The following is a 17,198-nucleotide window of genomic DNA, read 5'->3' on the forward strand; positions in this document are numbered from 1 at the left end:
CAAATAAATCCATTTCAAATGGAAATGCAAAATGGGTATTTTCCATTTTGCATTTTAAATGCTTTTCTAAAAACCATTTTGCATTTTAAATGCTTTTCTCAATGCATTTTCAATTTTAAATGCTTTTTTGAAACATTCTTCCTACTATCTCCACTCATTTTTTTTTCATATGCCCCAAACATCAGTCGTTCCTCAACCTCGCTGTGAGAGATAATTTACATTTGTCAAGTTGCTCCCTGGAAGGAGCCCTGGCAACTGAGTGATACCATTACAAAAAATACGAATTCAAATACTGAACATGGGGCCATGACGCTGTAATATTCAATGTTAGATAGCAGTTTTTACATTGGCAACATTAGTCCTGCGCAAATTTTTTGTGGTTTCATAATCTGTAGTCGTGGTGTTTTTGGATTTACTATCATGTAATATGTTTGTTCTACATTGATGTCCATTATTAAATGACAAAATTGTTTGAAACTTGTATAATTATTTTACTTGTTTGACCTGAGAAACCATTTTGCATTTTCAATGCATTTTGAAAATAGGTATTTTGCATTTTGCATTTGAAATGCTTTTCTAAAAACCATTTTGCATTTCAAATGGTTTTGGGTACCCATTTTGCACATCTCTGATGGCCATACCTACCTCCCTACTACAAAAATAAAATATTAATATTATTGATTACCAAAATAGAGGACTACAATGATGTTACACTTAACTTACAATGAAAGACTACACCCTCCAAAAAAACGCAATCTACATTTTTTAATTCAAATTAGCTAAAGAATTGCTGGTCAAATCTTTGGGTTTGTTCTGTTGCACCTGAATGCATATTGGTGTAGGTGTACCCGACCGATTTTGACTAGCGATTCCTGTGCTTTGGAGTAAAACAGGCAGATGCCCTTTTGCTCCAAGTCTGTTTTACTTTTAAAAAATAAAAACTTTCATACGTTGCTACCTGCAACTAGCCTGAATACATAGTGAAAAATTCTGATTTGAGGTTTACATGACCAATAGCATTATTGTGATTCATTTTTGGGTTATTATGCTGAGTTGCGCTTTCTCCTTCTTTGGCCAATTTTTCGGACAACGATACAGTGTCCAACATCACATATGCCCTGATGATGGACACTGTAAGGCTATCTGAAACGTAGGCTAAAGGAGGAAATGCAACATGACATAACCTAAAAATTAATCTTAAGGACCTTTCGGTGGCTGAGTTAACATCGCGTTTGGTACCCACCCTTGCGAAGTGTGTTCAATCCCTCGGCTGGCTAAGTCCTCCATCACAACAGAAGTAACATTTTCCGCTTACTGTGGTGGTAGTAGGAGATTTTCAAATATTGTCAGGTTATTCGTAACCCGGGAATGTTTGTCTTTCTTCTTCTTCAAAAAAAAAATATGTAAGGATTGCAAAAAAAATTTCAAACCAACTAAAATGCTTAATTTTTTTTTACTTTCTTTCTAGAGAACTAGTTCAACCTAATACTATGAGTATTTTTTTTTTACATTAACTCAATTTCCCTTGGGGCCTGTGTCATCCTTTGGGGATGCTGTGTGGATAGTTTTTTTGAGGAGAGGAAGGAGTTAATTTGGGTTTTGAAGAGACCCGTGTTATAGGAGGGAGGAAAAGCAGAGGCCACACATTAAAATGATGCCGTCAAAGAATGGATTGTAAATTTGTGTACAATAGTAAAGACAATGGTAAAGTTTCCTTACTCAACAACTCGTTTCGACTTAAGTAGTACAAGAGACAACTAATTACATAGGGGGAGATGGTAAATTAACTGTTTAAAATTTCCCTTGTCAAAAGCTCTTGTGCTCAGAGATGTGCTTTATTTCAAATAAATTCATTTCAAATGGAAATGCAAAATGGGTATTTTGCATTTTAAATGCTTTTCTAAAAACCATTTTGCATTTTAAATGCTTTTTTCAATGCATTTTCCATTTTAAATGCTTTTTTGCAACATTCTTCCTACTTTCTCCACTCATCTTTTTTTCATAAGCCCCAAATATCAGTCGGTCCTCAACCTCGCTATGAGAGATAATTTCCATTTGTCAAGTTGCTCCCTGGTAGGAGCCCTGGCAATTGAGTGATACCATTCCAAAAAATACTGATTCAAATACTGAACATGGCCATGACGCTGTAATATTAAATGTTAGATAGCAGTTTCTATGTTTTTACATTGGCAACATTAGTCCCGTGCAAATTTTTTGTGGTTTCATAATCTGTAGTCGTGGTGTTTTTGGATTTACCATCATGTAATATGTTTGTTCTACATTGATGTCCATTATTAAATGACAAAATTGTTTAAAAATTCTATAATTATTTTAATTGTTTGACCTGAGAAACCATTTTGCATTTTCAATGCATTTTGAAAAAAAGGTATTTTGCCTTTTGCATTTGAAATGCTTTTCTAAAAACCATTTTGCATTTTGCATTTTCAAATGGAAAAGTTTTGACCCATTTCCATTTTGCATTTCACATGGTTTTGGGTACCCATTTTGCACATCTCTGCTTGTGCTCAGGGCAAATATACAAATTGTATACTTGCCCTGGCATAAAATCTGGGTATCATTTCAAAGAGCTGGAGGCAAACCACATAACCATATTTTTGGCACCAGAAGAATGCTTTGAATGAACTACATTGAAAGTAATGTAAAAGCAAAGGTTTGCATGGCATTAGGTACATTGTGCGACTTTTTTATGCAGGATCTGAATGTATGTTTTTAAACCCCCCTCCTGTCATAACGACGCTAAACATGAGTGAGGTTGGTAAATTATAACGCATTTGTAAATAGTAGAATAAAATATTAAAGCCTGAACTTTAGTTCTCCTGTTTAGGGAATTGTATTTAAGTTTATACGCAGCCAGTAATTTGCGCGCCATTGTAACTATTAATACGTAAGCAGATTTTATTTTCCAGAACAGAATAGTGATATTACAACGCTAGTTGCCTGTATACTGTCAGATTAATTTAATCACAGAAAAGGAGACAGTTATACTGTTATGTGGCCATTTTGCATTTTGTCTGTATGAAATGACATTTTCCGAAAGGTTCCGCTTGAATCTATATAAGCACAAAGTATTTATATAACCCAAACTAAGAATCTAATTAACTATTTTGTGATTTAAATAGTTGTTTCGGTAAGTTGTCGAATTCCACCTCATGCAAAGGCTCTATAAAAAAACAACACTTGATTTTATCTAATGGAGACGACTATTTATCTATCTAAGTTGAGGAAGATGTAAAAAAGCAGAAAATAGGTTTTTAGGTTGTTAGTTTGGGTTATTTAAAAAATTTATGCTTATATTTAACTTTAATCTTTTACCATCTCCCCTGACATAAATGGTTGTTTCTTGTAGTAATTAAGTTGAAACCAAGTGCTATTTATAATTTTGTTTGCATATCAAGCGTGAGGCGGAATTTGACAAGTTTATCGTTGATTCTTGTACTGATTAAGTTGAAATGAGTTGTTAATTCAATAATTTGGGTGTATTTAGAACAGTAAGCGTAGAAAAGAAACTTTACCAAAAGAGCCTAATACATAATGTACTTTACACATCGAACGCAGCTCTTTGTTATTTGAAATACTTTACAAAAATTATACCTTTTAAGTAACCGTAATCTATTATTTAAACACAACATTATTGTGACAAGACAAATTGGTTTTCAACTGGCACATTCATTATTCGAGGCATTAGCATAATAGCCAATAGTATTTTGAGGTTACCTTAGCAACAGAATCCAAACAGTGGAAATATTTCAAATCACACAACATTCTTGTTGACTGTGTAGGATTGAAGTAATAATTACATCCTGATTTTGGAAACAGTAGTTCGAAAATGGATAATCCTGAGGAAACTGCCTGGGTTTTTGACTCGCTGGTTGGATTTTTGCATGGACCTGTGTGGAACGCCCCATTGCAGACTTTTATAGAAGAAAAGTCCTTGAGTATGAAAAGGATCATATTTTATTTACACTACAGATAAATTAATTATAATTGTTCTTAGTTATGTAGAAGCCTGAATTGTATTATTGTTTGTACATTGTTATTGGTAGCATATAAAATCAATAAAGTTTGTTCTATTCGCTAAAATATGGTAATACTCATACTGAAATTGATTCCTTCAAACGTTTTAGCCTTTGAACCTCTGGAAAATGGAGAGATACCAAGTAGGGAGGAGTACACAGTTATTCACGAAGAATATAAGAATTTAGTAAGAAAACATTTTTATTGATGATAATATTTGAGTGAATTCAAAACACAAGTAACTTTGCAATAAAAAGTGTGGTATGCAGTAACTTTTTTCCTACCTTTTTTTTTTTTTTTTTTTTTTTTTTTTTTTTAAAAAGAAAGACAAACATTCCCAGGTTACGAATAACCCAACAATGTTTGAAAATCTCCTACTACCACCACAGAAAGCCGAAAATGTTGCTTGTGTTGTGATGGAGGACTTAGCCAGCCGAGGAATCGAACACGCGACGCTCGGGTGAGACCCAAGCGCTATGCCCACTCAACCACTGATCGGTTTATTGTGATATTCTCAGTCATATGTAACCATCAAACACTCATTGAAACTATGTAGTCATGTTAGTGAATGACTAAAGTATGCAGAAGCTAAGAATGATTTTGGATACCAATTTATTTCAACCCGAATCAAATATCTCTGATATTTTTGAAGTGAAACTTCTTTACGCGCGTTATGCAATTTTGAGGACCGGAGTAAAACCAACTCATGACCGTCATCAAAAACCGTGATCATTTCGCTATAGGAGCCTAGCCAATATTATATACCTACTTTAGGTCACTCTCCAAACTCAGCTTCGCGGTCTAGAGGCAGAGTGCCTGATTGTCGTCGTGAAGAACCGAGGTTCGATCCCCGCTTTAACTAATTTTTTTTTTCTTTTTGTGATTTTTTTAATAATAATTTTTATAAAAGTGATAAAATGCTCTCGTGCTGCGACTTTTAGATATTTTGACTATATGATATTTTGGTCGAATACGTAATAACCGCGGTCTAGAGGCAGAGCGTTCGACACTCGTTATGCAGGACTCGGGTTCGAATCCCATATTTTTATAACTTTTAATTTTTTTTTATCAACGATTTGTAATATGTAGTAAAAAATTAGATAAATTTGTTAATTTAAATTTAATTTACTTTACGGTACCTGTATGATATTTTGGTCGAAATATAGATTACAAATCGAGCCGGTAGAGTCGCTCGGTATTTTGATTAATTATTTTTATTTATCAACGATTTGTAATAACGTAGTAAAAAATTACATAAATTTGTTAATTTACCTTTACTTTAATTTACGGTACCTATATGATATTTTGGTCGAAATATAGCTTACAAATCGAGCCGGTAGAGTCGCTCGGTATTTTGATTAATTATTTTTTTTTATCAACGATTTGTAATAATGTAGTAAAAAATTACATAAATTTGTTAATTTACCTTTACTTTAATTTACGGTACCTATATGATATTTTGGTCGAAATATAGCTTACAAATCGAGCCGGTAGAGTCGCTCGGTATTTTGATTAATTATTTTTATTTTGAATCATTAAAATTACTAATCAAGGCCGATAACGCCGCGTCGCTAGAAATATATCTCCTCGCGGTCTAGAGGCAGAGCGTTCGACACTCGTTATGCAGGACCCGGGTTCGAATCCCATATTTTTATAACTTTTAATTTTTTTTTTATCACATGCTACTTATAAATATGTCAATAGACAGAAAAAAAGAGAGAATGAAATGAAAAGAGAGAGAGAAGAATACTAAAAGTTTCACTTCCGTCGTGCGTAGGCTTGCCACACACTGTATTTTTTATTTTGCATGTATGTATATTGTATGTTTATGTTTTATAGGATGTGTGGGATCGCATTAACTTCCCACATATTCTGCATGTATGCACATTCTATGTTTATGCTTTATGGGATGTGTGGGATCGCACTAACTTCAAATAAACAAGTTTTAATAAACAAGTTCTGCTGTGTAATTGTTATTACTAGTAATAGGAATTGTTTACAAATAAACTGTTTTAATAAATTGAATGATAATATTATTGCATTTAAAAAAGAAAAACTTTTAATTAAAATAGAGTTCTACAAAAAAAAACTAATTGCAAACTTTAGAGCACAGGCATCAGGTGCGAATGCTGACTTTGTTCTACCGATATTTTAACAGAAAATGCTCTGAGGAAATAGCATCATTGATCCATTCGGCAGGAGTGCATAGTCGGGAAATGTTTTCCTCAGGGCCTCGTATGTGGAGTTAATGTAAAAATAAATAATTATTGTAACCAGGTTGACCTGATGCTGGGGTCCTACATGGAGGACATTGGCATCACTCCAGAGCAGTTTGAGGCGGCTTGCCAGATGTCGCGCGAGGGGGGCGGGCTGCCTCTTCACTTCCACCAGCGTCTCTTTGAACAGATCTGGGCAGCCAATGACTACTCCATCTTCACACGCATGATGACGCAGAGGAACGTTGAACTGCAGATACAGGTGAGTAACCGCATAAACAGTGATGTAAAATGTATTGTACAGCTTTGTTTCAATTTTTTAAGTTGACTGAAGTTCCTTATTCTTATTATCTTAAATGTTTTATTCTGCAGGCTTTAGAGCTAATAGAGCAACGTAGTGGAATGGTTCCCCATTCCTACAGCCACCAGACCGAGGATGTACCAGAGGAAGATGATCAGGATGCTGTCATCATGGAGCAGGTCAAAAAGTAAATATCAATATTTGAATTGTTAAATCTGCTTGAAAATAAAGTGACCTCACAAGAAGCCATGTGACGTCACAAGAAGATTACTTTTTGTATCAACAGGGTCAACTCAGTACTAAACTGTGACGGAATCATTTTACAGTTGGTATATTTCCTTTTGTATTACGGTGAGATATATGATTTACGCAGTGTTAAAAAGAAATATCACCACATTTTATATTTGCAACTAAAAACTTACGATACATTTCTAAATAATTACAATATATTCCATAAAATCATTGACTGCAAAACTTTACATGTTTGAGAAAGATTTTCCAAAGTTTGTGAATTTTACCAAACATAAGCCTCAGGATCTCATTTCAACAGCATTCAGTTTACTCTCATCCTTTCTCCACCAGTTCCATGCCTCACTTTCATACATCAGGGTAGGTACAAACACTCCATTGTGGACTGCTAACTTCGCTTCTTTTTTGTTAGGGCCAACTGCGTTCAGTCCGCCATTAATGGAGTTACCTGCATTCACCCTTCTTTCAATATCTCTGTCAGTCTTCCCATCACTCGTAAACATACTTTTCACAAACTCATCCACCTGCTCCAAGTATTCCTCATTCACAACTATATTGTTTTTGTGCTCTCTCTTTCAAACACCATTACTTTAGACTCACTTACATTCATCATTGACTTTTTAAAGCTGATAAAATACGCTTTCAAATTTTATGATTAGAAATAAACACATAGTTTTTGAAATATAAAATTTATGAACGCAAACATAAAAAAGTTTGAAAAAAGGCTCACCTTATGTTTTTTGTAACTAAAATTACTGATAACTAAAAAATGATGACCGGATAACTCATTAAAATGACAATTTAACACACCTATAAAAAGTGCTATAAAGTTATGAAAAGTGATGAAATAACTAGGTTACATATGTAATTATTTAACCAAGTTATTGTTTCATCACTTTTCGTAACTTTATAGCACTTTTTATAGGTGTGTTGAATTGTCATTTTGAGGAGTTATCATGGAACCCTAAAAAATATATGCATTCTATTAGAAAAATGTGTTACAAAGTTATTGTCACCTCATATTTTTTAGCGGTTCATACAAAAATAATTAATTTTCTGTTTTTCAAATTACGTTTGGGACTTTTTAAAACTGCACATAATTTTTTGTTGTTGTAAATTTGAATATAAAGCTTGGTGTTTTCTCTTTGTACCACTGCTTAGATCATATTTCTCACCATGACAGTAAGGGAGATTTCTATGAGACCATGTGAGTTGTTCCCAAAAGTGAACAAATTAGCCTCAATGGTTAAGTAGGAAATGTAGTCAGAAAGTTGGTACCAAAAACTCTGAGATAAACTCTCTACCCAAATCGATTGATTACAGATCTAATGTTGCCTTAGTCCATAAATGAACTTCTACAGATTGATAACTTCGGGCTTTTTGTATGAAACAAATTTGTCCTAAAAAACCATAGATATGCCAATATATAGACATTAAAATTCTCATTCGGAGCCTACTTATTATGAAAAACCAATGAAATTTTTTTAAAGTTTATTCCATAGATTTTCAGAGTTTTTCATTGGTGGATATAGTTAGGCAAACATATGACGTCACAATATTTCAGTTCAAATTTTCGATGGGAGTTATTTCCCCCTGCCTTAGTCTCTGTAAAATCTTAGATTTCAATGTATGAATAATGCAGTGTTAATTATTTTCAGATTAAGTTTAGAAGAGTCAGAGGACCGAGACTCTTTTGAAGTGGTCTCCGCAGAAGTGGAACCAACTGTAGAAGAGATACACAGAGAAAAGCAGAGCCTCATGTCGGCCCTGGATCATTTCCAAAAGCATGTGGTGCTGAGGGAAGCTGATGTCAGTCGCGAGTTCTTAAAATCGGAGAAGAAAGGGGAAGCTCAGAAGTTGAGTGAAACCTTCAAACATGTTCCCGTAGAACCTGTCAGTACTGCTAAACCACAAAAGGAGGTGCTTAATACATTTAATGCACTTAATACATCAGTTTTCTGTTCTTATTTTGGGAAGCTATACAATATTTCGAGGGCTTAGGATGGGTTTTTTTTGACAGAATTTGAACAATTCATCAAATTTCAAAGTTTATTTTCAAGTTATGTCATTATTTCAGTTCTGTGAAGCAACTGGTCCATAGACATAATAACAGAACTTGAATAGGACTTTCACGGAACTTTATAATTAAGGTTGAAATTTGATGAATTTTTAAAATTCTGTGAAACAAGTCCTTAAGAGTCAAACAATAAACAAATAATCGTTTAATCCGCATGTCTTGGCCCCAGGAGTTGAAAGGTCTTATGTTAATTGACGACATCAGTTTTCTTTCAAGTCAATATAGATCACACTTCCGTTGATTTCATGTTCAGTGCGGTCAACATATTTTTTCAGTTTGATGGAATTCGGACGCAACCAAAGTCAAATAAGTAAACTAGATTATGTTACAGTTATTACTTACTTACCTTATACTCGTTTCTTTATATGAATGTTAATTTTCAGGAAATTGAGCAACGCCAGCAGTACCTAAAGCAGCAGAGGGACAAACTCCTCGCTCTCAAGAAGCAGATACGAGAAAAGCAACTAGCGGAGTCCACAGGGGACGCATCATCATCCCCCGTGCGGCCCAAGTCGTCCAGGAATGCCAAACTCCTGCTTTCCGGAGACCAGATCACTCCGCAAGACTCCTCTCTGCAGCTGCGCAAGGCTCTAGCTGACCGACTGCGCTCCGAAGTAGTTGAGAAATAGTCATTTTAAACATATAAGAGGCATAGGCTGATGATTCTCAAAGAAAGAAATCTGGCTATAAGGGATAGTGATTAGCTTTACAAATTAAATCTTATTTAGATAGATACGCTATTAAAAATATACTCAAACTAATGGTAAAATTGTATCGACCAGCAAAATATTTTTAACCCTTCCTTGCTGGTGCTGTCAACTGATTTGACATGTCTATAATCACTTTAATATCACTTTAAATACACTAAACACAAATTTGTTAAAATATTGTAACTACAAAAAGGTAAATTGTAAAAAACCAAGATTCTTTAGTAACTGAAGATGTTCAAGTTTAAGGAAGTATTCTTGATACTTGAAGGATCTCTTTTGTTTAGTACTACATATCTCTCTTCAATATTGTATCTAACACGAAATTAGATTTTTATGTTTTAATAATAATAAGATTTATTCTAGAATGCATGCAGGGGGTCGTGTAATGTAATACATTCCATATTTTGATTAATTAGATTAAGAAAAATAACAATATACATACAGGCAATTCCGATAGGCGCAAAAAAAAATAGAATTTAAGTGAAAAAAGATAAATACAAAAATGACTGTAAGCACCAGTTTATGGAGGATATTTGGACATCTCCCATCTCCACAGGGCCTTCGGGGGGGATTCCATTCAGGCAACCATGGTGGTGATGATTTTGTTACTTGATAGGTGTAGTCTGCGCCATAAGCTTCCCATGTGATGGCGGAGAAGTGCTCTGAAAGAGTGTACTCGTCCCTCCAGGAACATTTCCGTGACGCTGCATTACACAATATTTTAGGTTTTCTTCAGCAATAATAATAAAAATAATTCATTTATTATCTTTTTTGTTGTAACAAATAGATATAATGATATCCTCACTGGGATCACCCGTGCAATAATTTATGTATTGGATAAAATAAAGAAATTATGATAATATGAATATATTTATTCATAAATATATTTATTGAACTATGAGAGTTAAATTTTGTAAATATCTTAAGATTAGTATTACTATAGACAAAATTCTACTTATCAAATTTTTTCATTTGAAATTTTCATGGACAGTAACGAAATGCGTTAAAAACATCTACAACCTAGCTGAACACACTCCACCTCGAAGTAGTCATAATTTCACTAGACTGCAAAAGTAACCAGCCATAGGTGTTAATAATATATAAGTATGGCTGCGTGCATAGTGAGTGGGAGGGGTATCGCACACCGTGCCACGATCATGTGTTTTAAGCTTTAAGTTTAAGCAGTCTGCTCGTGCGCAGGATCGGAACTGCTCGTGCGCAGGATCGAATTGCATACGCTGCCGCCGTTTACGAAAACAATATGAATATTACGAAAAAAAGTGATAAATTAATTATTAATGAACTTCTAACGTTTCTTCAAAACAAAATCGATGTCTTAGACGAACTAACCGCGGTTCAAATATGCTCCAATCATTTCTCAGAAGACGAAGTGGAGGCTGCGAAAGACATTCTGTGCAGTGAAACAGTTGAACGCAGGATTATGAGGAAAGGCGAAGGTAGGAAGTCTAAGAATTTATATGATATCATTAAAATACTGAAGGAAACAGAGAATGAAGCTCTACCGACATTTGTCGCTCAGAATCTACACAAACTACCGCCTGTCAATTTCGATCACGTAGATGTCACTTGTCTCCTAAAAGATATCACGGCATTAAAGGGTGAATTAACCACAATTCAGTCACAAATGTCCAAACGAAGCGATCTGGAAGTATTACGCTCTGAAATGGCTCTCCTAAGGAATGAACTGAAAATAAATAAACATAACCGTATTCCAAATCAAAACGAAAACACATCGCCGTCCTTGAACACATTGAAGGTCACCATACCGGTAGCCATAGATAAGAACCGCTCAAACTCACGGTCGCCAACTAATGAAATACATTTGGACAACAATGCGCACTGCAGTAATGTGATAACCCCGCCCGCGCCCCTCACATTAGCTGCCCCACCTGTCATGCACTCTCCTCAATCATGGAATAAAGTAGCGGCGTCTAGCTCTCTCACACAACAGCAACAAGTCATAATTCAGACATCACAGGTACATCAACAGGGTATGGATGAATCAGCCAAAGTTGCACGCACACTATCTCACAAAAATACATTTAAACCAGAGACAACTAATTTTAATACGGATGGTTATAAAACCGTTACAAGAAAACTAAAGAGGTCGAGAAATATTATTGCAACTGGAATAGCGATGGAGAACTCCCTAAAAATAGCCGAGTTAAAAACAACGCTCTATGTGTCGAGGTTCGACAATAGTGTAACTGAGGACAATATTCGAAACTTTATCAATTGTAAAATAAAAGGAAGTAATATCCAAATAGAAAAAATAATACAACGAAATCCCACGCAGTTTGGATCTTTCAAGTTGACTATACCGAATACGGATTTCAAAACCTACATGAACAAAGAATTTTGGCCGACTGGTACTGTTTTCCGAAAATTTATTGAAAAAAAATACAATGGAAAAGAACAAAATTAAGATAATCTCAATAAACTGCAAAAGTTTTAAACGAAACGTCAACTTCGTTATAGATATGTGCGATATCTACGATGTAATACTTTTGCAAGAAACGTGGTTATTACAAAACGAAACATCGAATCTATCCAAAATTCATCCGAACTTCCAGGGATGGGGTACCTCTGCTGTAGATTTATCAAACGGACCGCTACGAGGCCGACCCTACGGAGGAGTCGCAGTACTTTGGAGGAACGAGCTGCAAGCTTCAATAATACCGTGTGGAGATGACCGCATCGCTGGTATTCAGATAACCACCAACGGAGGGACGATAAGCATACTGACTGTCTACATGCCGGTATGTCACGCGGACAACCTTACCGACTTCACCAACTACCTTTCCAAAATACATACGATCATTCAAGATAACAAACACTCTGAAACCATTGTTATGGGAGATTTCAACGCTCACCCATCCTCCATATTCGGGAAAGAACTCTCTCATTTCTACACCGAAAATAACTACAATTGTATCGATATTGAAAGACTACCGAATGACACATATACATATATAAGCGATGCACACAATACCACTTCCTGGCTCGATCACTGTATATGCACCAATAATCTTAAGAACAAAATAGATAGTCTAAAAATACATTATGATACCGACTGGTCCGATCACAGGCCGACATCTTGCGTAATCGCTGCTGAAAAATTACCTGCAACTATTTTTAATATTCCACAACAGCCTAATAACATAATATGGAGAAGGAATAATAATAAGAAAATCAGTGAATATACGTCTGTAGCAGAAGCATTACTTAGTGTAATCTATCAAAGACACTCCAAATCCATTTGTAATTCGGATTCTATATGTGACAGATGTGACCATATACAAAGCATGGAACATATATACACAGACATCGTTGAAGCTCTAAGTAAGGCTGCCAATACCGTATTTCATCGGGAGAACGATCAAAACAAACCAAAAACACATCGTGACATTGCTGGGTGGAATCAACAAGTTAAGGAACACTACGAAAATTCCAGATCGGCGTTGATGGAGTGGATTAAAAATGGGAGACCATTACATGGTCCCATTGCGGATGAAAGAAAACGAAAAAGGAAGGAGTTCAAAATAGCTCTTAAACACTGCCAAAGCTCCTCTGAACAAACAAAAATGGATGATATCGTAAAATCACTTGACACGAAGCAGTTTGCCCAGTTCTGGAAGAAAAGCAACAACCTGATCAAACCAAAAAATCGAATCGCCAGCCAAATTGATGGGTCTACAAACACGGAGGAAATTGCTAATACTTTTAGAAGAACCTTTGCAGATATTTCTGGAAATGAAATACCGTCTGTCCCTGATATTATGGAATTTGATGGACAAAACGTTTACCTCTCTGAAAGCAGTATAATGAAGGCCATAACAGGCACTAAGGCTGGTAAGTCTCCGGGACATGATAACTTAAGTATTGAACACATAAAATACGGAGGTAGATACATACCCAAACTACTACACATACTGTTCAACGCAATACTTAAACACAACCATATACCGGGTGCAATGACGAAAACGATTATAACTCCAATCCTGAAATCGGGACAGCCTGACATGACTAACTCCAGCAATTACCGGCCAATATCTTTAGCAACTATAACTGCTAGATTATTTGAAAGGGTAATATTAAATGAGATAAATGATAAACTAATGTCTAAAGATAACCAGATGGGATTTAAATGTAGACTATCCACTAATATGGCAATATATACTGCAAAGCAAATAATAGAATTCTACAAGAAACGAAAAACTACCGTATACGGGTGCTTCTTAGATCTAAGTAAAGCCTTCGACAGGGTCTGTCATAAAACATTATGGGATAAATTGAAAGCTAGGAATATACCTACCTCATTTATAAACATACTATCCCGATGGCACTCCCAGCAAGAAAATGTTGTACGGTGGGCAAGTACATACTCCCAGCCGATATATTTGCGGTCAGGAGTAAGGCAAGGAGGGTGTATGTCCCCCATTCTATTTAATGTATACATGGACGAGTTGTCAAGTCGCCTGGACATCAGAACGGGCTGTCGTGTTAACAGTATATGTATGAATCATATAAGCTACGCGGACGACATGATCCTCCTAGCTCCGTCGATCAAGGGATTAAGATTACTCCTAAACATTTGTGAAGAATATGGAAAACAGCATAATATGATGTACAACCCGAAGAAGACGGAATTGATTGCGTTCCACCACGGAAAAAGTCAAGATACAAGTAATATGCTCCCCGTATACCTTAACGAGGCAAAAATAAATACATGTTCGAACGTGAAATACTTGGGGCACATTATTAATGAAAACCTATCGGATGATGGCGATATCGAACGACAAAGGAGAAGCCTTAGCATAGTTTCTAACATGATTGCCCGCAGATTTTGCAAATGCAGCAATACCGTTAAAAAAATACTGTTCAACGCATTCTGTACTGGCCTGTATACGTGTGAGACATGGTGTTACTACCGAACTTGCTCGATGGAACGACTCCGAATTCAATATAATGACGCCTGTAGAATAATATTTGGATACCGAAGATACAGCAGCGCATCGACAATGTTCACGGAACTAGGACTGAATGGATTTGCCGGCCTGATGAGACACCGGGTCACTGGAGCCAGGATGCGGCTAATGGCCTCCGCCAATACGTTGGTGACCGCAGCCTACCAGCACCAAGCGCCACTCCTGAGTGAGCGCTGGGCCCAAGCGCACTCAAGACCACACCCTGCATAGTTTTCCTTATTTGATAATTTATTATATCTATTGTACAAAAAAAAAAATGTATATCTATATGGGACGTGTGGGATTGCACAAACCTCCCCACATCCTGGAATAAAATATTATTATTATTATTATTATTATAAGCGTAGCCAACGTTTTTAGCACTAATACAATATTTTACTTGTACATAATTATGTACTGTTAATAAAATGATTTACATGTAATAAAAATAAACTATTCATTTTTATCCAACTTAAAAATTCTACACCCTTTACTTATTAACGCGGTGTATATATTATGCGATGCGTATGGCCAAATGGTGAAAAATTTGACTTGTTACCATGGCGTCTGTTTGGTTAAAACGGTCTTAAACCAGGCTCAAGGCCGACTTAACCACATCAACGTTGAATTGTCGTGTAAGAATCTAATTAGTAAGACGCTAAACTCTGCGTACCGAGTACACACTGTAAAGGAAGAGTTAAAAAATAATTATATGTGTACCTACTTATCATTCTCTCACCACAACATAGCATAAAATTTGCACTTCATCCAGGTTTTAGCCATGTTTATGACTAGATCTAAATAGCTAGGTACTCTCGACATTTCCAAAATTCAACTGTGGGTATGAACCCCGCTAATTCCAGACAACAGGAATTCTTTTGTCACATAAAAATAATAAAAATGATTTGTCATGCCGAGTTGGGCTTTCTTCTCCTACTGCTGACGTTACGGACTATGTAGTAAGTTCATCTTCAGGGCAGAAAGGTTCAACAGTTCAACTATAGGCCTATAAGAACGATAATTTTGTGAAATAGTCTTGCGGCTAAAAAAACTAATATCTGGTCTCATATTTGAAAAAAATTTATAGGTTAGAAGGTGTTAAACATAAGACGTTTGGAATTAGGAAGGACAGCTTATTTAAAAATAATAAAACTAAACAAAATCTTTATTAAATTTACTTTATCTGCTTATTTACTTAATACTCTTACATACATATAGTCAAAATATTCAATAGGCATAAATATTATACAGCAATAAACTATAATGATTCATTCTTAATACAATAATGGTGTGTGGTGTGTTCCCAATAGAAATAAATGTTTCTTGTCATTACTAAATTAAATTAATAAATCATTTTTCCTCAATAACCTGTCACTTGCATATATGAATTCTATGCAAACTAATGAAATTTCAGTAAAATACATTCATCAAAGTGTTTTGTAAAAATTCCTATACTTATCAATTTATTATGTAATTGCAATATCCTTCTAGAATAATGAAACATTTTATTGGTAAAAAAATATAATTATTTCCTTTTGTGTTCAAGTAATATTAAATAAAAATGTATGTTCAAACATCTGTATTTTGAAGACTCTCACAGTAAAATCCCAGTAATAATGCTATTTCTTCATAATTTGGTCTATTAAATTGTTGTGTTCTAACAAACACATCAAGAATCAAAATAAAAAAAAGTTTACCCATATTATCTGTTGTTTTATTTGATAATTTCCAACGCCGAAAAGGTTCACATACTTGTTGATAATAACGAGGACAGACCATACATAATAGAAACAAAAGGAAATGTGGTATGAAAGCATGCCAACTCATCGAGTTATGACCAAAATGCACGGACTGTCAAAGCGACTAAGTATATGAAAGTTTTGCATTTGGTGTGTACACAGATCCGATTTGCAGTAGTATGTAGTGAACGATGTTTGCGACACTAGTGCGAGCGGTTTCATACTGATAGTGGTTTATGGCCCGTCTCCCTTGATTGATGCAATGTAACATACATGTTGCATTGTTCCCTGGGGGTTCTGGAGGGCAATGAAAGAAAATGGCGACCCTGTTCTATATTGTAAAATATAGGTGTGCTTTGTCCTTGTTTCAATGTTAAATATTTCCCTGACCCCTCAGGCTTGATTTGTTCTGTTTACTCATAGTCAATTTGTTCGCTTTTGGGAACAGCTCACATTATCTTATAGAAATGGTTTTGTCTTCCTTAAGCCCCGTATTCATGGTAAACATTAGTTTAGCAACATTTGATCAACATTGTTGATGAGCGGAGAGAATGTTGCTGGAAACTTTGTTGAAATAAATACAGGTTGTCCACACACCAGTCTGCGTTAAAATGTTGCCCGAGGAAGTAGTGTTGTTGTGTTCTCTGTATCTGATGAATAGGATTTCAATCAAAAAAAGAAGAGAAAAAGATGGTGGATTCGAAATTATCTTCTGCAAAGAGAAAATTTGATGAGTGACCTCAGAATGACAGATGGATCATTTATTAACTTCTATCGTTCTTTTTGTTTCTATCTTTGTATTCTTTTATAGAAGAATCCCATAATAATGGTTTAGATTGAAACAATTCTATTAATTGCATTATTTTATCATTGGTCCACACTA

The 17,198-nt window shown here is 35.2% G+C and overlaps 1 protein-coding gene across 8 annotated transcripts; it reads left to right on the top strand.

The window, feature by feature from the left end:
* The first annotated feature begins 2,194 nt into the window (after positions 1 to 2,194).
* Positions 2,195 to 10,752, top strand: LOC149416976 (cilia- and flagella-associated protein 36). 8 transcript variants are annotated; one of them, XM_089640708.1, is made up of 7 exons: positions 3,010 to 3,148; positions 3,838 to 3,956; positions 4,146 to 4,222; positions 6,313 to 6,513; positions 6,624 to 6,739; positions 8,460 to 8,721; positions 9,262 to 10,752. In XM_089640708.1, exons 2-7 carry the CDS (start codon positions 3,848 to 3,850, stop codon positions 9,505 to 9,507), a joined length of 1,011 nt encoding a protein of 336 aa, XP_089496834.1. In that variant the 5' UTR covers positions 3,010 to 3,148; positions 3,838 to 3,847; the 3' UTR covers positions 9,508 to 10,752. The 8 variants fall into 8 exon arrangements, with proteins under 8 accessions (XP_089496840.1, XP_089496838.1, XP_089496834.1 ...); XM_089640710.1 differs by lacking the exon at positions 3,838 to 3,956; XM_089640711.1 differs by lacking the exon at positions 3,838 to 3,956 and having other exon boundaries at positions 3,055 to 3,086.
* Positions 10,753 to 17,198: the final 6,446 nt, after the last annotated feature.

This window comes from Hesperophylax consimilis, chromosome 16, assembly GCF_061612785.1.
Source record: "Hesperophylax consimilis isolate HC1 chromosome 16, BYU_Hcon_1.0, whole genome shotgun sequence".
NCBI classification, from domain to species: domain Eukaryota; kingdom Metazoa; phylum Arthropoda; class Insecta; order Trichoptera; family Limnephilidae; genus Hesperophylax; species Hesperophylax consimilis.